General features: G+C 38.1%; 1 protein-coding gene across 1 annotated transcript in view; it reads left to right on the top strand.

The window, feature by feature from the left end:
- Gmppa (GDP-mannose pyrophosphorylase A) overlaps positions 1–2,398 on the top strand; it is a 41,775-nt gene extending 39,377 nt beyond the window's left edge. Inside the window, exons 6-7 of the mRNA XM_067149998.2 lie at positions 1,688–1,952; positions 2,076–2,398. Coding sequence (XP_067006099.2) covers positions 1,688–1,952; positions 2,076–2,176 — 366 coding nt within the window. The 3' untranslated portion in view covers positions 2,177–2,398. The remainder of the gene's footprint in view (positions 1–1,687; positions 1,953–2,075) is intronic.
- Positions 2,399–21,505: the final 19,107 nt, after the last annotated feature.

Raw genomic sequence — 21,505 nt, 5'->3', positions numbered from 1 at the left:
CTATAAGATCTAAAGCACAGCAGTGTCTCCAGGTCTGTCTTTCCTGGATCCGGGGACACACCGGTTCTCCTGGAAATGAAAAGGCAGACATCCTCGCAAAAGCAACCTCCTCATACAATATAGAAATCACCTTACAACAAATACCCCTAAGCTGTGCAAAAGCCCAAATCAAAACACATCTAATAAGACAGTGGGCTGGGCTGAGTGGCTCAGGCGGTCGAGGCGCTGGCCTTCTGACCCCAACATGGCAGGTTCGATCCTGGCTCAGTCCGGTGGTATTTGAAGGTGCTCAAATAAGTCAGCCTCGTGTCGGTAGATTTACTGGTACGTAAAAGAACTCCTGTGGGACAAAATTCTGGTACCTCGGCATCTCCGAAAACCGTAAAAGTCGTTAGTGCGACGTAAAGCAAATAACATTATTGTTATTTATTAATAAGACAATGGAACAACCTCTGCACATGAGTACAAAAGGGTCTGTCACAAGAGAATTATTTTTTCCCGATATATATAGCTGACTCCAGTGCAAATCATTGGTGCCTGAATTCATTCTCACTCAGTTTCTCTCTGGCCATGGAAAGTTTTTAGTGTTACTTTGAACGCTTCAAAATTAACATTGCCGGCGATTACTTGTGCTTTTGTGGATCTTCACAAACAATGGACCATTTACTGTTCGACTGTGCCATGTTTGGAAGGACAAGATTTGAACTTGAGTGTCACCTAAACAATTGTAATGTGAAACTTTCAAAGCCACTACACCATCTGTTCAGGAAATCCTGCTGCTACAAACAGTTCCCTTAAGTTCATTCACTACATCTTCAATAATTTAAAATACTGATCAAAACTATAACCTCATGTACAATGGGGTTCAAACTGTCAAGATATTTAATAAATAAATAACATGGCCAAAATCTTCCTAATCCTAGTCCTTTCCCATCCTTCAGACGCCAAAAACCTTCCAAAACAGTCTACAAACTTTCTGTTTCAATTCTAAATAATGAAAAATTACACATTCTTTCATATCGTTAGTATTTTGCTGAAAATGCAGGTTATAGCCGTAATATATACTTATAGCAGTAATTTGCAATTTAAAAAAAACTGACCTTAACTGTCTTCAATTATTACGCGATGTAAAGAAAAGTGAAATAAACGGTGTAAAAATTATGGTTGTCATTTGCATCGTGTATATTGTTGTTGCAATATTTTGATGCTTCCATGAGGTTTACATAAAGAAATTTATGTCCAAATGCAGTAACCGTATTTTATTAATTTGCTTTTCTCCAATTTCTTATGTTACCCGCATTTATCGTTTTCCCGCATCCATCGCCCTCTTGTAAAACTATGTATCGAGGGTTTACTGCATTGTAAAAAACTTTGCTTCCTTTGAACTGCAACTTAAAGAAATCTAAATACTTAGAGTTCTTCTTTTTTTTTTTTTTTTTTTTGTATTGAGAAAAAGTTAACTTTCTCTGACTACCCAAGTTAAATTAGACATTACTGTCCCTAACAAATTGCGCATGCACTTTGATGTTTAAAATCACAGAATCATGTATGAAGTACTATCGTAACATGGGTTTTTTTCTAACTTCAGGTGATTAATTATTTGATAGTAAGATTTGAACTTCTAACTATGGACATGATGAAACAATTTCAAATCATTTTAATTTGTTATTAATATTTGAATTTGCAGCTCGGGCCAAACGTCAGCATTGGGAGCAATGCAGTGATCGGTCCAGGTGTGCGAATCCGAGAATCAATAGTGCTCTCCGGTGCTCAGATTGCAGACCACAGTCTAGTTCTGCATAGTATTGTGGGACGTGGAAGTCGTGTGGGTCAATGGACTCGAGTGGAAGGTACCCCATGTGATCCGAATCCTAATAAACCCTTTGCCAAAATGGAGAACCCATCCTTGTTTAACTCGGATGGAAGGTTAAACCCTTCTATCACAATTTTAGGTGAGTACCAAATTTTCATATCCATAATTAGCACTGTACATACAACAATCTTATCAAACTATTTGTTCATTCCAGGCTCTTGAGTTCTTACATTGAAGATAAAGTACATCTATTTTGTTTCAGGGTGCAGTGTCACAGTGCCATCTGAAGTAATTCTGTTGAATTCTATAGTTCTCCCTTATAAGGAATTAACAAGGAGCTTTAAAAATGAGATTATTCTGTAGTGGAAAAAATTATAATATTTTTCTAGTCTTAACATTGTTCCAAATATGTTGCTCTGCTCAAATATGTCTTCTGTTCATGAAATCAGGTGTAAAATTTATAAAGAGAGAAAATCAAGCATAATATTCTGTAACAGTTATATACAGTTCATATTTTCTCTCTTTCTACTAAAATAGAAGGAATGAGAAAAAACTAATCAGTAACAATAAAAAAGTAACAGCCAATTATGTTTCTCTCTCATCTCCTTTCATTCTCATTGCACACTTAATAGTAGGACTCATCCTACGTTGAGATGTATTGTCTATACTGTTCGTCACGACTGGCCATAACATATATCTCGGCCGTTAGTCACGCGGAAGAATTTAAAGTATAGATAAGAAATGTGTTTTTCCACCATTCAATACACAATTTATTTTAATAGATTAAGCTAGTACCGGTTTCGGCTCTTTAACGGCCATCATCAGCTAGTACATGTTTTGTTTTAGCCATTAGACAATACACAAGTTGTTATTATATTAGGCATCCGGATGTCTAATGGGGGATGGAATAATAGCATATAATTAAAATATCAGTGGTCAGGTTAAAAAGTTATAAATAGAGCATGAGTATGTAAAACATATTAAAAACACACAGGTCACAATATATGACATTTAAAAAGTTTCAACACATTAAAATTGTACGTATAGGTAGACACTTGTTAAAATTTTTCAATTTATGTTATATGGATTCCATTCTTCTGTCCTCTGTGCAGATCCTTCTAAGTAATGTTGAATTTAGTTGCGTAGGGTAATCTTCGAGGACATTTTGAAACTAGTGTACGTCTTATTGATGTGGGTCTTTGTCATGATGAAATTTCGTTATGTTATATATCTCAACTTGTGATATACTATGGCAAGTTTCAATACAGCAAACAGCAGGTCTCGAGCATGTATTTAGAAGTAGTCGGTGGTAACATTTCTCTCGTCTATGTTTGTTCTTGTAGTCTGTAAAGATAAAGTGATATAAGTATGCCGGTAGTGTGTGCATGAAGGAATGCCTAGTGTGTGTATGGAAAGAGTACTTACTATAGTTGTTGTGGAAGTCTTGTGCTGATGTGTTTGAAGGCTTGTTGTGTTCTACTGCGAGTGAGTCTGGGGCTCATATTAGCTGTGGAGTGGAATGTAGGTGGAGGGGAAGAAGGAGTGGCCGTTGAAGAAGTAGGGGCGGGGTCAGGCTTGTGATTCGTTGGTTTGTTAGAGCGTGTGTTTACTATTTTGAGATAATCATTCTTTAATATCGGAATGGCTTTGTCAAAAATAATGCTGGTTTTTTCATTAATATCATTAATGTTATGATTGGGGTTGGCGTACTGGTCTAAAGAAATGTAGAAATCTTCGGTTATGTTGAGCAGGGGGCCCTTGGAGTTTATATTTAGTATCGTCATGCCGTTGTTGATGTTTGTGAAACTATGCTTGGATTCTTCTACATGTTGGCCTATTGATGAGAAATGGTTATGTTTTACTGCATTTACATGTTCATTGTAGCGGATGGTGAAGTTTCTGCCTGTACGTCCTATGTAACTTATGTCACAGTTGTTACATTTGATATGGTAGACACCTGATTGGTTGTATTTATTGTTATTATTGACTGTTTTACTGTTATGTATAATGTTGGTACTATTGTGTGTGGTTATGAACACTGTTTTTATGTTGTGCTTCTTGAAAATATTAGTTATAGTATATATGTGGGTGTTGTTGAAGGTAAATAGAGCATAGTCTTTTTTGGGCTTGGTTGTTTTTGCTAATTTAGTTTTAGGTTGTGATTTTATTTTGTGAATGATTTTGTTGACCATTTCTTTGCTGTATCCGTTGTGTTTAGCTATGTCGTGGATTAACTTCAATTCATTATTTTGGTCTTCAGTTGTCATTGGGATGTTAAAGGCTCTATAAATCATACTATAATAGGCTGCTCTTTTATGTGTATTGGGATGGAGTCATTTTTTATGGTATTTGAGGTGTGTGTGGGTTTCCTGTAGATCTTGTAAGATAAGTGGTTGTCGTGTCTGGTTATTGTTAAGTCTAGGTAATTTAGTGCACGGTTATTTTCGGTTTCTTTGGTGAATTTAATTTGGGGATCTAGAGTGTTAAGCTTATCTAGTATAGTTTGTGCGTCAGTGGATCTATTATCTAAAACTACGAAGACATCGTCAACAAATCTGCACCAAAAATGTATATTCTCTATTTCTTTGATTGACGTGTATTCTAGGTTATCTATGTATATTTCTGCTAATATTCCGGAGGCAGGAGACCGCATAGGTAGGCCTTGTTGCTGATAAATGGTATCGTGAAATCTGAAATAGTTATTGTTTATGGCGAATTCAAGTAAGTTTATGAATTCGTTTATTTCTAAGGTGCTCAAGTTGCTATTGTTTTTTAGGTTAGATTCTATTATTTTGATTGTTTGTTTAACAGGAATGTTAGGGTACATATTTATTATGTCAAATGAAGCAAGGGTATGGTGTTGTTCGATCTTTAGCTCTTTGGTTCTGTTGCAAAAATCTATTGAGTTTAGTATTGTTTTGTTTGCTAAAAATGTATAGTGCTTTTTTAAAAATTTTTGGATTAATTGCGATAATTTGTAGGTTGGACTGGCTCTATAGTTTATAATAGGTCTCATAGGTACGTCTTCTTTATGTATTTTTGGGTAGGCCTTCGCGGTCGGTAATTGGGGGTTCATTGTTATGAGTTTAGCAGATTCAGTTTCAGTGAGAAGAAAATGTGTGTTTTTAAGTAAAATTTTTAAATTCCTTTGTATGTTATTGGTTGGATCTCGGCGTTTAATAGAAAAAGTATTGTCTTGGAAACATTTTTTAGTCTTTGTTATGTATTCATTTTTATCCATAATGACCGTAGTGTTGCCTTTGTCGGCCTTCGTTACTAGTAGATTGTTCTGTTTTATTTTATTTTTAAGTTTGTTTAAGTTCGATCTATTGGTGGTATTCATGTTAGGGTTATTATTGTGGACGCTATTGATGTATTGCGGGATCTTTCTACTGATTTCGTGTCTTGCTTCGTCTCGTATGTCATATGGGATCTTTTGTAAAGCAAGTTCTGTTTCGGTAATGGTAGTTATAATATTCTGGTAGGATGATGCATTACCCCAGTTGTATTTGGGTCCCCTGTTCAATATATCCGTTTCTACGTCATCAAATACGGTTTGCGTAAGATTTTTTATAGGCGGATGGAATTCATGTTGGGAATTCTTGTTAGGAAGAGAGGGATCTTTGTTTTGGATTATGGTTAGTGGCTTTGATTTACTTTGTTGTTGTTTCAGTGTTTCCAGTTTTTTGTTTAGTGTGTTTTGTTTCTTTATGGCTAAGTCTTCTATTTTTTCTCTGGAAATTCGTTGAAAGTAATTCCAATAGCTGTGTGGGAGTTCATGGGATGCTTTCAGGTGTGTTGAGTAAAGTTCATTATTAAGGTGTTGTTTCTTCTGATATAGGAATTCTATTTCTTCTTTTAACCAAATTTCATTAGTCCTGTTTCGTGTTTTGCGTGTCTGAGCGGTTCGTCTGTGTTTATTATTGTATTTCTGGAGAAATTTTGGTGTTAAGTTGTTTGAAAGGCATTCCTTCAAAAAGGCAATGCTTTTGGTTGTGTTTATTAGTTTAATTTTCAAGTTCTGATATTTAAATGCCTTACATTTTGCCTGGTTGGCTTCCGTATTATTATTTATAAATTTCATTTTCCGTATTGACAGACTCAAAGTATAGATAAGAAATGTGTTTTTCCACCGTTCAATACACAATTTATTTTAATAGATTAAGCTAGTACCGGTTTCGGCTCTTTAACGGCCATCATCAGCTAGTACATGTTTTGTTTTAGCCATTAGACAATACACAAGTTGTTATTATATTAGGCATCCGGATGTCTAATGGGGGATGGAATGATAGCATATAATTAAAATATCAGTGGTCGGGTTAAAAAGTTATAAATAGAGCATGAGTATGTAAAACATATTAAAAACACACAGGTCACAATATATGACATTTAAAAAGTTTCAACACATTAAAATTGTACGTATAGGTAGACACTTGTTAAAATTTTTCAATTTATGTTATATGGATTCCATTCTTCTGTCCTCTGTGCAGATCCTTCTAAGTAATGTTGAATTTAGTTGCGTAGGGTAATCTTCGAGGACATTTTGAAACTAGTGTACGTCTTATTGATGTGGGCCTTTGTCATGATGAAATTTCGTTATGTTATATATCTCAACTTGTGATATACTATGGCCTGCTGTTTGCTGTATTGAAACTTGCCATAGTATATCACAAGTTGAGATATATAACATAACGAAATTTCATCATGACAAAGGCCCACATCAATAAGACGTACACTAGTTTCAAAATGTCCTCGAAGATTACCCTACGCAACTAAATTCAACATTACTTAGAAGGATCTGCACAGAGGACAGAAGAATGGAATCCATATAACATAAATTGAAAAATTTTAACAAGTGTCTACCTATACGTACAATTTTAATGTGTTGAAACTTTTTAAATGTCATATATTGTGACCTGTGTGTTTTTAATATGTTTTACATACTCATGCTCTATTTATAACTTTTTAACCTGACCACTGATATTTTAATTATATGCTATTATTCCATCCCCCATTAGACATCCGAATGCCTAATATAATAACAACTTGTGTATTGTCTAATGGCTAAAACAAAACATGTACTAGCTGATGATGGCCGTTAAAAAGCCGAAACCGGCACTAGCTTAATCTATTAAAATAAATTGTGTATTGAATGGTGGAAAAACACATTTCTTATCTATACCTTGAGTCTGTCAATACGGAAAATGAAATTTATAAATAATAATACGGAAGCCAACCAGGCAAAACGTAAGGCATTTAAATATCAGAACTTGAAAATTAAACTAATGAACACAACCAAAAGCATTGCCTTTTTGAAGGAATGCCTTTCAAACAACTTAACACCGAAATTTCTCCAGAAATACAATAATAAACACAGACGAACCGCTCAGACACGCAAAACACAAAACAGGACTAATGAAATTTGGTTAAAAGAAGAAATAAATTTCCTATATCAGAAGAAACAACACCTTAATAATGAACTTTACTCAACACACCTGAAAGCATCCCATGAACTCCCACACAGCTATTGGAATTACTTTCAACGAATTTCCAGAGAAAAAATAGAAGACTTAGCCATAAAGAAACAAAACACACTAAACAAAAAACTGGAAACACTGAAACAACAACAAAGTAAATCAAAGCCACTAACCATAATCCAAAACAAAGATCCCTCTCTTCCTAACAAGAATTCCCAACATGAATTCCATCCGCCTATAAAAAATCTTACGCAAACCGTATTTGACGACGTAGAAACGGATATATTGAACAGGGGACCCAAATACAACTGGGGTAATGCATCATCCTACCAGAATATTATAACTACCATTACCGAAACAGAACTTGCTTTACAAAAGATCCCATATGACATACGAGACGAAGCAAGACACGAAATCAGTAGAAAGATCCCGCAATACATCAATAGCGTCCACAATAATAACCCTAACATGAATACCACCAATAGATCGAACTTAAACAAACTTAAAAATAAAATAAAACAGAACAATCTACTAGTAACGAAGGCCGACAAAGGCAACACTACGGTCATTATGGATAAAAATGATTACATAACAAAGACTAAAAAATGTTTCCAAGACAATACTTTTTCTATTAAACGCCAAGATCCAACCAATAACATACAAAGGAATTTAAAAATTTTACTTAAAAACACACATTTTCTTCTCACCGAAACTGATTCTGCTAAACTCATAACAATGAACCCCCAATTACCGACCGCGAAAGCCTACCCAAAAATACATAAAGACGACGTACCTATGAGACCTATTATAAACTATAGAGCCAGTCCAACCTACAAATTATTGCAATTCATCCAAAAAAATTTAAAAAAGCACTATACATTTTTAGCAAACAAAACAATACTAAACTCAATAGATTTTTGCAACAGAACCAAAGAGCTAAAGATCGAACAACACCATACCCTTGCTTCATTTGACATAATAGAGATGTACCCTAACATTCCTGTTAAACAAACAATCAAAATAATAGAATCTAACCCAAAAAACAATAGCAACTTGAGCACCTTAGAAATAAACGAATTCATAAACTTACTTGAATTCGCCATAAACAATAACTATTTCAGATTTCACGATACCATTTATCAGCAACAAGGCCTACCTATGGGGTCTCCTGCCTCCGGAATATTAGCAGAAATATACATAGATAACCTAGAATACACGTCAATCAAAGAAATAGAGAATATACATTTTTGGTGCAGATTTGTTGACGATGTCTTCGTAGTTTTAGATAATAGATCCACTGACGCACAAACTATACTAGATAAGCTTAACACTCTAGATCCCCAAATTAAATTCACCAAAGAAACCGAAAATAACCGTGCACTAAATTACCTAGACTTAACAATAACCAGACACGACAACCACTTATCTTACAAGATCTACAGGAAACCCACACACACCTCAAATACCATAAAAAATGACTCCATCCCAATACACATAAAAGAGCAGCCTATTATAGTATGATTTATAGAGCCTTTAACATCCCAATGACAACTGAAGACCAAAATAATGAATTGAAGTTAATCCACGACATAGCTAAACACAACGGATACAGCAAAGAAATGGTCAACAAAATCATTCACAAAATAAAATCACAACCTAAAACTAAATTAGCAAAAACAACCAAACCCAAAAAAGGCTATGCTCTATTTACCTTCAACAACACCCACATATATACTATAACTAATATTTTCAAGAAGCACAACATAAAAACAGTATTCAAAACCACACACAATAGTACCAACAATATACATAACAGTAAAACAGTCAATAATAACAATAAATACAACCAATCAGGTGTCTACCATATCAAATGTAACAACTGTGACATAAGTTACATAGGACGTACAGGCAGAAACTTCACCATCCGCTACAATGAACATGTAAATGCAGTAAAACATAACCATTTCTCATCAATAGGCCAACATGTAGAAGAATCCAAGCATAGTTTCACAAACATCAACAACGACATGACGATACTAAATATAAACTCCAAGGGCCCCCTGCTCAACATAACAGAAGATTTCTACATTTCTTTAGACCAGTACGCCAACCCCAATCATAACATTAATGATATTAATGAAAAAACCAGCATTATTTTTGACAAAGCCATTCCGATATTAAAGAATGATTATCTCAAAATAGTAAACACACGCTCTAACAAACCAACGAATCACAAGCCTGACCCCGCCCCTACTTCTCCAACGGCCACTCCTTCTTCCCCTCCACAGCTAATATGAGCCCCAGACTCACTCGCAGTAGAACACAACAAGCCTTCAAACACATCAGCACAAGACTTCCACAACAACTATAGTAAGTACTCTTTCCATACACACACTAGGCATTCCTTCATGCACACACTACCGGCATACTTATATCACTTTATCTTTACAGACTACAAGAACAAACATAGACGAGAGAAGTGTTACCACCGACTGCTTCTAAATACATGCTCGAGACCTGCTGTTTGCTGTATTGAAACTTGCCATAGTATATCACAAGTTGAGATATATAACATAACGAAATTTCCATCATGACAAAGGCCCACATCAATAAGACGTACACTAGTTTCAAAATGTCCTCGAAGATTACCCTACGCAACTAAATTCAACATTACTTAGAAGGATCTGCACAGAGGACAGAAGAATGGAATCCATATAACATAAATTGAAAAATTTTAACAAGTGTCTACCTATACGTACAATTTTAATGTGTTGAAACTTTTTAAATGTCATATATTGTGACCTGTGTGTTTTTAATATGTTTTACATACTCATGCTCTATTTATAACTTTTTAACCTGACCACTGATATTTTAATTATATGCTATTATTCCATCCCCCATTAGACATCCGGATGCCTAATATAATAACAACTTGTGTATTGTCTAATGGCTAAAACAAAACATGTACTAGCTGATGATGGCCGTTAAAGAGCCGAAACCGGTACTAGCTTAATCTATTAAAATAAATTGTGTATTGAATGGTGGAAAAACACATTTCTTATCTATACTTTGAGTCTGTCAATACGGAAAATGAAATTTATAAATAATAACGCGGAAGAATGGCGGGTAATTCTTACCAGTTTCTTTGGTGCATGCTTGTCAAATATTTTCAGTACCAATGAATTGAATTTGTTTTAGAGTGAATGTTCTGAAAATTACGTATACCATCCCAAGGCACGTTATATGCATTGTGGTGTAATTTATTCCGGTTCTTATGTCGTAAGTATCGTATTGTAATGTAGCGTGAAACATATCATATATGCTTCAATTTATTTATTGCAACACTGTGGCATAATTTTATTCAAGCGCTCAATATAATCACGGGAAGGAAGGAAGGAACCCTGGATGGGCGCGCCATAGGCTGAAACCCCCGTAGCACTCCGGTAGGAACAAATTCCTCTAGTTGGACCTGAGCCGCAAGCCATGATTTTGATTATGAAGACTCCATAGCTGCATCCCCACGCGAGCAGCTAACTTTGGTGGGGGTGAGATTTGAACGAGGCGATGCACCAAACATTTGTCACAGGTTGACAAACTTCTCTTCTCCAGGGCTGGAATTACCTGAATTCTAATCATTTAATCCACCACTAAACTGAATTCTACAGATCTGACACCATGCATAGTTAAGATGATAATTATAAGATTAACAGGGGCTGATAAAACCATGTACTTGTGCCATGCAGATATATATGAGTATTAAAATGAACAGCCATTAGCGTCTGGTGAGTTCTCACAAAGGAAGAGGGTTTGTTTGGTGGTATTTCCCCTTGGAGCTCGAGACCTTGTGAAACTATAAAAGCTTGAGTACACAAGAGAAGCGTTCTCCTATTGCATTTTGAATGGCGATAGTGATGTGTCGTGACTGCGAGCAGACGAGACAATAACTTTGTAAAGTTTATGTTAGACTTGAACTAAAATCGTTGTGATTTAGCTCACAAGAGCTAGTGACGGTCTGTAAAGAACATACGACGGGTACACGAAGTGTGAGATTAACGTGTGCGATTTGTTAATAAAATTACCGCTAACAAGGACAGATAGCAACTGGTCCCAGTTCCCTTAATTTAGAGCCACGTAGATCGGACTAGCATCTAAGCGGCGGCTATAGTTAATTGTTAGCCAATACTAAGGTTGCGATCGTGCATTTGAACACATTACGCGGAGAAGTAGATGGTGCTAATTTAATTCAACAGTTCCAGATACACCCCAACAGCAAGAAGACAGCAGCCATGAACTACCGAGGAGTCGACAAGAGGACCTTCATGCCTGTACTGTGTGTCGTAGTCGTGGGCTATACCCGCATTACATAGTGGCATGTGATTCGCTGCTGATGGAGATGTTGCTACCAAGTTTAGTCCTTTTGTTCTTTAAGCATGTGAAGTGATATCTAGTTTCACTAGGAAATGCCATTTTAAATATGTAAATTAACTCTTAAATGTAAGCCAGAGTGGCATTTGTGCGGCTCATTTCAGTAAATTTAAATACGTTTAAGGCTGCATGCATGCTAAGTCCCTGAGCTGAGTATTGTAAATATTTAGATGGGAAAGAAGGGAAAGAATAAGTTAGATATAGGTGTGTTTTACTGTTACAGTGAAACCTTGATTCTCTGTTTTTCGAGGGCCCATGAAAATAAAATGTATAACACGGGAAAACGGAAAACCCGGGAATGAATAAAAACCATCAACAATTTGGCTAAACATCACAAAAATGAAATATGTATGATTATAATCTTACAAAAACTCCTAAACCAAACCAAACTACAGCTCCAGTGGGTCTTTGCCTGCCAGGCGACCGCTGCTCAGCCCGAAGGCCTGAAGATTACCAGGTGACACATGGTCAGTGTGACGAATCCTCTCGGCCGATATTCCTGGCTCTCAAGGTCAGGGTCGCCATCTCACCATTAATTTCCTCAATTAAATGTAATCACGTAGGCTGAGTGGACGTGGAACCAGCCCTTATGTCGAGGTAAATTTGCCTGACGTGGCCGGGAATTGAACCAGGGCCCTCCGGATGAGAGGCAGGCATGTCAGACCGCAAAACCTCATTAATTACCGGTACGCGAGTTCAAAATCTCGATATTTTATATTTGATTTTGCAGGGGAAACTTCATAAGTTAAATACGTTTAAGGCTGCATGCATGCTAAGTCCCTGAGCTGAGTATTGTAAATATTTAGATGGGAAAGAAGGGAAAGAATAAGTTAGATATAGGTGTGTGTTACTGTTACAGTGAAACCTTGATTCTCTGTTTTTCGAGGGCCCATGAAAATAAAATGTATAACACGGGAAAACGGAAAACCCGGCAATGAATGAAAACCATCAACAATTTGGCTAAACATCACGACAATCGACCACAAGTAGTTTTAAATTCGCTCATCTAAATAAATAAAGCACATTTAGATACAAAAGCGCCCCAACATGATGGCGAAATCCCTTCTTTTCTTAATCTTCCATTGTAATTTGGTCTCCGGTATACTGTTCATAGTCAGTTTCTGGAAATCTTGTACCGCGTAAATTAGATCTACATCGACTTTTGAAGATTATGTTGAACTTGAAAACATGGTTTAGAATGTAAGTATCGATTCTCAAAAGTTCTCGAATGCATTATATTCAATTCTGCCCATCACTAATCCAATCAAATTGGAAAGAGAAAAAAAATTCATCAAAACTTCAGAAATTACGGTTATTCATGACCTTGAGCTCATCTGGAAAGCGCGCTCGCTGCACATGTCAGTACAAGTTGGAAATGATACAAACCATTTAAATGTAACGTGCGCAAATAAAACACGAAAACATAAAATTCCCAGTCTTACATTAGGACCAAAAAGTAATAGGCAATCCCAAGACCTCCCATGGCTTTTTTAAAATGTAAGGTGCATCGTCTGTTCTGGTCTCGATAACATAATCGTGGTCATTCATTTATTCGAGTACGATAATATTAAAATACTAGATTTGTGTCAAGCAGCAGTTTCGATTCCTGCCTGAAAGCCCAGTTACTCTACAGTGCCCTGTGGAAAGTGCCGAAAACCTGTTCGGCAGTACAATCGAAAAAATAAAAATATAAACATCTCATGATGTGGACGTTTTATAAATGCGAACATTTGACGAAACTCGTTTCGTCTTCAAATAGAGCTGTCGAAATGCGCCGTGACTCCTTACAATTGTTGTGGCCACTCCGAGATTCTCTAAACAATACCACCCGAATGCGATGCTAAGAGGGTCCATTATGCAAGTTAACCGCCAATCGCTTTTCCAGTACAGTACTTGCTCTAATTATCGCAATGACGGGGTGTTAACGCCAAGATCCGTAAGTATGCCATAGCCGTCCTTTCGTGAGATATAGTTTATTAAAAAATGATTGATCGAGGATTTAGCGTTGATTGGACTGCAGTTTCTGGACGGTTGATCCGGGAAATCGTTCCTTCGAGGAACAGATAATGCAGGATTTTTACAACGTGATTTAGTTACGATGCTCACGGGACCACGTAATTTGAACGCTATTATCGGGGAAAACGTAGTTTCTGGGAATGGATAATCGAGATTCCACTGTATTTGTATTTTATTCCAGTTTATATTGAGTTAAGATAGAGTTGTGTGGGTAGATTCTTCGCGAAAAATCTAGTGGACTGTACGCCACCAGTGTCGAACCGGGAGAGTGGATTAGACTAGAACCAGTGTAGGCTAGGATCTTATGTTGCATGATGCATGAATTTCAGCTGTGAGAAGGCGAAAAGAGGGAGACTTTTCAACGTCGAGAGTAGAGTAGGATCTTATAAGTGTGGTGGCAGACGAATCCATGGATATGTACTGGTTGTCGAACAGAGGTTTATTTATATCTGAAGCTAGAGAGTTGCCTGTGGATATTTACTGGGGCTGAGATGCTAAGAGATAGGCTATGAAAGCCGTGATGATGATGATGATGAGATACTGAACCAGCCTATTAAATGTGAAAGTATGTAAAGCTGTCAGCTGTGTTTGCTGGCCAGATGTGTGTGCTAATTTGAGAATGTTGTCAAGGCCAGATGTGCCATTCATTCTTGCCCCAGGTGGCGGGCGACCCTCGACTCAGGTTGTTGGAGAGGGGTAGTTCAGTTTTACAAATTGTCCCATTACGTTTGTGAAGTGCCTAGCCACAAAGATGACAAAGATGCTGACTCCCATAGGGAACCCGAAATACCTGTTCCAAATGAGTAAATTTATAATACCAATAAGTTTTCCAGCTAACTCATTCCTGCAGGTCTCATCATCTTCACACTTGACTCATCCACTCCTGATGCTCTTCCCAGTTTCATCACCTTCACAGATTCCTCCACTTCTGCTGAAGTTAACCCCTCCATTTTCTACTCACACCTGTCAAAGGCTCTCAAATATCTTCATCACGTAATCCAATCACATTCAGGGGGTCCTCAAAGTATTCCTTCCAGATTAGTTTAATTTCCTCCTTTTTCTCCACTAGGTTACCATTTTTATCCTCTATTCTGTCCACTTTTCTCTACCTACTCCTTTTATTTCTCAACATTCCATACAATATTTTCTGATTGCCTTTGCTATCTTCCTCCGTCATCTGTTTACCTCTCCTCTGCAACCACTTCTTTTAGCTTTGATCCATTTGTTCGTATAGTCCTCTCTTGTCTCTGGTGTTCTTTGTTGGAACCACACCCAGAAGGTCTTGTTTTTCTTCCCTACTGCTTTCTCCACTTTGTTATTCCACCATGGTGTCTCCTTCTACATGTTTCTGCAGCTTTTACCAAAGTAATTTTAAATTCCCATTTCCCCTCTCGTATTCTTGGTTCGTTTTTGGTAATTTCTTCCTTATTAGTTCTTGATACTCTTCCTTGGTTTCCTTCTCTTTCAATTTCCATACTTTTATTTTTCCTTTCCTGGTCTTCTGTATTTTTTCTTTCTTTCAGTATTATGTGATTCATTACCAACAGGCGATGGTCACTTTCTAAGGCCACTGACAGTATTGCCTTCACATCTGTGATGTTCCTTTTCAACTCACAGTCAAAGAGCACATAGTCCACAACTGATTTCAGTGACCAATCCCTGCTATACCATGTTATCTTGTGGCTCTCCTTCTTCTTAAACCATGAATTTCCTACCATCAACCCATTCCTCTTGCAAAACTCCAGCAATATATTTCCTTCATCATTCCTCTTTCCCCAACCTTCTGGTCCCAGCACATTCTCATAGCCCCTCCTGTCCATACCTTCGTGGGCATTTAAATCTCCCACGACTATAATGTGTTGGCCATTTAGCTGTTCCTGCAATTGATCCTCAAAATCTTCCTTCTCTTGTCTCTGCACTTCCAAGCTCGTTTCCTTTTATACATATTTTTATTTTCATAATTTGGTCACTTATCCCTTTAATTTCCACTTTCAGTCCCTTTCTCACTACTACTCCCACTCCACTATCCCTTCTTCCTTTCTACTCCAGTACAGCCAGAAACGATTCCTCAGTTCTTTATTACTTTCTTCTCTCCACCTTGTCTCTGACAAACCTAGTATATCTATTTTCGTTTCCTCCAACACATCCACAATTTCCTCCACTTTGTCCTTTGTTCGTTAATGTCGTAACGTTCAGTGTTCCAAATTGTAGCCTAGTCCGTTGGCTAGTCTTCTGATATATCCATCCGGCTTAACGTTCCTTTTCCTAAAAGCATCACCGGCTTGCTGGGCCCGTCGTTATGATACGGTAAGGAAATATAGAGTGTATTTTCTATGACTTACATATGAAATTTGGACAATGATTGGACGAGTTGAGATAGAAAAATTAAGCATAACTGATATGCTGCGAAGATTCAGTGGGTAACTGGTCAAAGATAAGAAACCCTCTGATGGATAAATTAAATAAACTAGAACTAATGATTTTGTCATGCTGTTCTAAGAGAGTTTCGAACAGTAGACAGTAAGCAGGTTCAGGATATAGAAAGTGAATGGGTGGCATACAGGGATGCTGTAATAGAAACGGCAAGGGAATGCCTAGGAACAACTGTGTGTAAAGATGGGGAAAGGCGAACATCTTGGTGGAATGATGAAGTGAGAGCAGCCTGTAAACGTAAAAAGAAGGCTTATCAGAAATGGCTCCAAACAAGGGCCAAGGCAGACAGGGATTTGTATGTAGATGAAAAAAACAGAGCGAAACAAATAGTTATTGACTCCAAAAAGAAGTCATGGGAAGATTTTAGTAACAACCTGGAAAGGCTAGGTCAAGCAGCAGGGAAACCTTTCTGGACAGTAATAAAGAATCTTAGGAAGGGTGGGAAAAAGGAAATGAACAGTGTTTTGAGTAATTCAGGTCAACTCATAATAGATCCCAGGGAATCACTGGAGAGGTGGAGGGAATATTTTGAACATCTTCTCAATGTAAAAGGAAATCATCATGGTGGTGATGCAAACAGCCAAGCTCATGGAGAGGAGGAAAACGATGAAATTATGCTTGAGGAAGTGGAAAGGATAGTAAATAAACTCCATTGTCATAAGGCAGCAGGAATAGATGAAATTAGACCTGAAATGGTGAAGTACAGTGGGAAGGCAGGGATGAAATGGCTTCATAGAGTAGTAAAATTAGCGTGGAGTGTTGGTAAGGTATCTTCAGATTGGACAAAAGCAGTAATTGCACCTATCTATGAGCAAGGGAACAGGAAGGATTGCAACAACTATCGAGGTATCTCATTGATTAGTATACCAGGCAAAGTATTCACTGCCATCCTGGAAGGGAGGGTGCGATCAGTCGTTGAGAGGAAGTTGGATGAAAACCAGTGTGGTTTCAGACCACAGAGAGGCTGTCAGGATCAGATTTTCAGTATGCGCCAGGTAATTGAAAAATGCTATGAGAGGAATAGGCAGTTGTGTTTATGTTTCGTAGATCTAGAGAAAGCATATGACAGGGTACCGAGGGAAAAGATGTTCGCTATACTGGGGGACTATGGAATTAAAGGTAGATTATTAAAATCAATCAAAGGCATTTATGTTGACAATTGGGCTTCAGTGAGAATTGATGGTAGAATGAGTTCTTGGTTCAGGGTACTTACAGGAGTCAGACAAGGCTGTAATCTTTCACCTTTGCTGTTTGTAGTTTACATGGATCATCTGCTGAAAGGTATAAAATGGCAGGGAGGGATTCAGTTAGGTGGAAATGTAGTAAGCAGTTTGGCCTATGCTGACGACTTGGTCTTAATGGCAGACTCTGCCGAAAGCCTGCAGTCTAATATCTTGGAACTTGAAAATAGGTGCAATGAGTATGGTATGAAAATTAGCCTCTCGAAGACTAAATTGATGTCAGTAGGTAAGAAATTCAACAGAATCGAATGTCAGATTGGTGATAAAAATCTAGAACAGGTCGATAATTTCAAGTATTTAGGTTGTGTGTTCTCCCAGGATGGTAATATAGTAAGAGAGATTGAATCAAGGTGTAGTAAAGCAAATGCAGTGAGCTCGCAGTTGCGATCAGCAGTATTCTGTAAGAAGGAAGTCAGCTCCCAGACGAAACTATCTTTACATCGGTCTGTTTTCAGACCAACTTTGCTTTACGGGAGCGAAAGCTGGGTGGACTCAGGATATCTTATTCATAAGTTAGAAGTAACAGACATGAAAGTAGCGAGAATGATTGCTGGTACAAACAGGTGGGAACAATGGCAGGAGGGTAGTCGGGATGAGGAGATAAAGGCTAATTTAGGAATGAACTCGATGGATGAAGCTGTACGCATAAACCGGCTTCGGTAGTGGGGTCATGTGAGGCGAATGGAGAAGGATGGGTTACCTAGGAGAATAACGGACTCTGTTATGGAGGGTAAGAGAAGTAGAGGGAGACTAAGACGACGATGGTTAGACTCGGTTTCTAACGATTTAAAGATAAGAGGTATAGAACTAAATGAGGCCACAACACTAGTTGCAAATCGAGGATTGTGGCGACGTTTAGTAAATTCTCAGAGGCTTGCAGACTGAACGCTGAAAGGCATAACAGTCTATAATGATGATGTATGTATGTTCTAAGAGAGAATGGCACCGAGATATTAAAGTAGGCCAATACATTTTAGTGCATCTTGAACTAGCACAAGTGACATGTGACACGTTCAGAATGATAAGCATTTATCTTTGTCTTCGGGCAGACAGAATAACAACATAATACTGGAGAAAATACATGCCACAATATGTAGAATTACATCACAGAAAAGATTTGCACGTTAAAACCAAATAATATTTTTTGAACCCTTCAAGAAGTCCAGGGATAGTACTACAAAGGTAAGAAAGCTCTACAACTTCACTGCAGTTCATAGAACTGTTAGTGTTTAACACATGCAAAATAAGGAGAATAATGGACTCTAAAATGGAGGGTAAGAGAAGTAGAGGGAGACCAAGATGACAGTGGTTAGACTCGGTTTTTAACGATTTAAATTTAAGAGGTATAGAACTAAACGAGGCCACAACACTAGTTGCAAATCGAGGATTGTGGCGACGTTTAGTAAATTCTCAGAGGCTTGCAGACTGAATGCTGAAAGGTATAACAGTCTATAATGATAATGTATGTATATGTATGTAAATGATATGCACAATACATACCGAGTACTTATTAACTTATTTTAGAAAATTAAGGATTGTTATAAATTGGGATGTTATATGCAAAAATTTGGGAAGTTTAAATCAAAGTTACTAATTAACGTATTTATCAGAGCCCAAAATCTATGAAGCAATATGGCAGCACAACAATGAATTATGAAGTAATATAGCCTATATAGAAATATGGTGAACTCAATTGAATTTAGCCTTAAAAAGTGTACAGAAAGAAGACATTTACCCGGGCTGAGTGGCTCAGGCGGTTTAGGCGCTGGCCTTCTGACCCCAACTTGGATGGTTCGATCCTGGCTCAGTCCAGTGGTATTTGAAAGTGCTCAAATACGCCAGACCTGTGTCGGTAGATTAACTGGCACGTAAAAGAAACTCCTGCGGAACTATATTCCGGCACCTTGGCGTCTCCAAAAACTGTAAAAAAGTAGGTAGTGAGACGTAAACCAAATAACATTATTTTTATTAAGAGACATTTATTGTGTGAACGTGCTGATATTGGCTCATAGAGCATTTTTTCTTAGAACACTAAAAGGAAATGAAAAAGGAGAAAATAAACCAGTTGTATATGTGGATTCATACGCATTATACGTCTCTCCAAGTGTTGACAGAGCGATGATGTGCAAGGAGTGTACGTAAATAACAGTCCTAGACAGTGCCTTATTATTGTCTCATTTGTGATTCATAAAGAAATGTACTATGAAAATACTGAACATCTTTCATGATCATTTTTAACACTTATTCACTGGACTAAGGGATCTTACTTGGGAAGACTTGTACAAATGCACTGATGTAAACAAAGCAGTAGCCTGTCTTTATTCTAAAATTTACGCAATGTTAACTCAGACTGTTCCTAAAAGCGGCTTGTGGAAAGTCGGGACATACCCAATTTGGTTCAGAGAGAGCATAAAACAAAAACTGAAAGAGAAAGAATACCGAAAACGGAAGCATTCTTCCAAATATTACAAAAGGCAATTTAAAATGTTAAGGTCCAAAACTTCAGTCTGCAATTAAATCCTCATATAACGATTATGCAAAAACTGTAGAGCAGGTTATCACTGATAACACCAAACCCTTTTGGACGTGGGTGAAGAAAAAAAGAAAAATCAATTGCAATCCCTATGAATATAACTCTAAAGTATTAGAGAATGAAAGGAACGTATTTTTAGTCTGTATATTCCCAAAATATAGCTCAATATAACATTCCAAAGATTTCATCAGGAACCACTGGCAAGATCCACATTGACAGCATTACTGTAGAGGATGTTGAACTAGCGTTAAAAAAGCTCAAGCCCAAGTCTTCCGCGGGACCAGATCAGAGCCGTATGTTATAAAAGTTTGCAAAGATGTACTGAAATATCCTCTCCTCTTCATTTATAACTTAATTCTCAAAACATTCGTATTTCCCACAGTATGGAAACTGTCTCAAATAGGCCCTATGTTTAAATCTGGTAATCCAATGTTAATAAAAAACTACCAACCAATATCAATTCTTTCAGATACAGCCAAGGTTTTCGAATTTACATTATATCATGGGATAGCGGAGCACTGATGTGCAGGTGTGTTGTCTGCACACCAAACGCCCCCTGTGCCAGCGGCAGTTGTATAGGAGAACTTGTGAGCAGTGGCTGTGCATGTGACAGGTGTAACATGGAACGTCGTCGTGAGCTGACACGGTTCAAACGGGGTATGGTTGTCGGTGCCCGACGGATGGGACGTGCGATTTCGGAAGTGGTGCGGGAATTCGGCTTCACACGATCAACCATGTCCAGGGTGTATCGTGAATGGTTGAATGCGGGTCTCACCAACCACAACAGATGAACGAATGGCCGTCCAGCCACCCTCGATGACCGTGACCGGCGACATCTGAGACGGATTGTTAATAGTGACAGACGGGCAACCGTGCAACAAATCACGGCTCAATTCAACACAGGCCGTGATAGACACGTCTCCCAGTGGACAGTTCATAGGAACATGGGTTATGTGGTATTGGAACCGGCGCCGCACATGGGGGCCACTGTTAACCCAACGTCATCGGGCACAACAACGCGCATTTGTCGCCAATCACCATGGATGGACGTTGGAACAATGGTGTAACGTGATATGGTCGGACAGATCACGATTTCAACTGCATCATGCCGATGGGAGGCACCGTGTATGGCGCAGACAACAGGAAGCGATGGATCCTGCCTGCCTCGAAGGTGTGGTCCAGGGCGCTGGTGTCTCTGTTATGGTCTGGGGAGCATTTTCCTGGTATCGAATGGGCCCCCTAGTTGTTCTGGAAGAAACTTTGCATGGTTCGCAATATGCTGAGCTGCTCGGAGACTATCTCCACCCATTTTTGGCCTTCCAGCGCCCAGACGGTTCTGCGTTGTTTCTAGATGATAACGCACTGCCACATCGCTCCCACGTCACCTGGGAATGGTTCCAGGAACATGCAGCAGAGGTCCAACGACTGCCATGGCCACCCAGGAGCCCCGATATGAACCCTATCGAGCATATCTGGATGTCCTGGAACGCAGGCTCCGTGCCATGGATCCTGCACCCACGAACAGACCAACATTGGCGGCCGCTCTGCAAACGATTTGTTGCCAACT

This window comes from Anabrus simplex, chromosome 6 (assembly GCF_040414725.1).
Source record: "Anabrus simplex isolate iqAnaSimp1 chromosome 6, ASM4041472v1, whole genome shotgun sequence".
NCBI lineage: Eukaryota > Metazoa > Arthropoda > Insecta > Orthoptera > Tettigoniidae > Anabrus > Anabrus simplex.
This window is presented reverse-complemented; position numbering and strand designations above follow the sequence as displayed.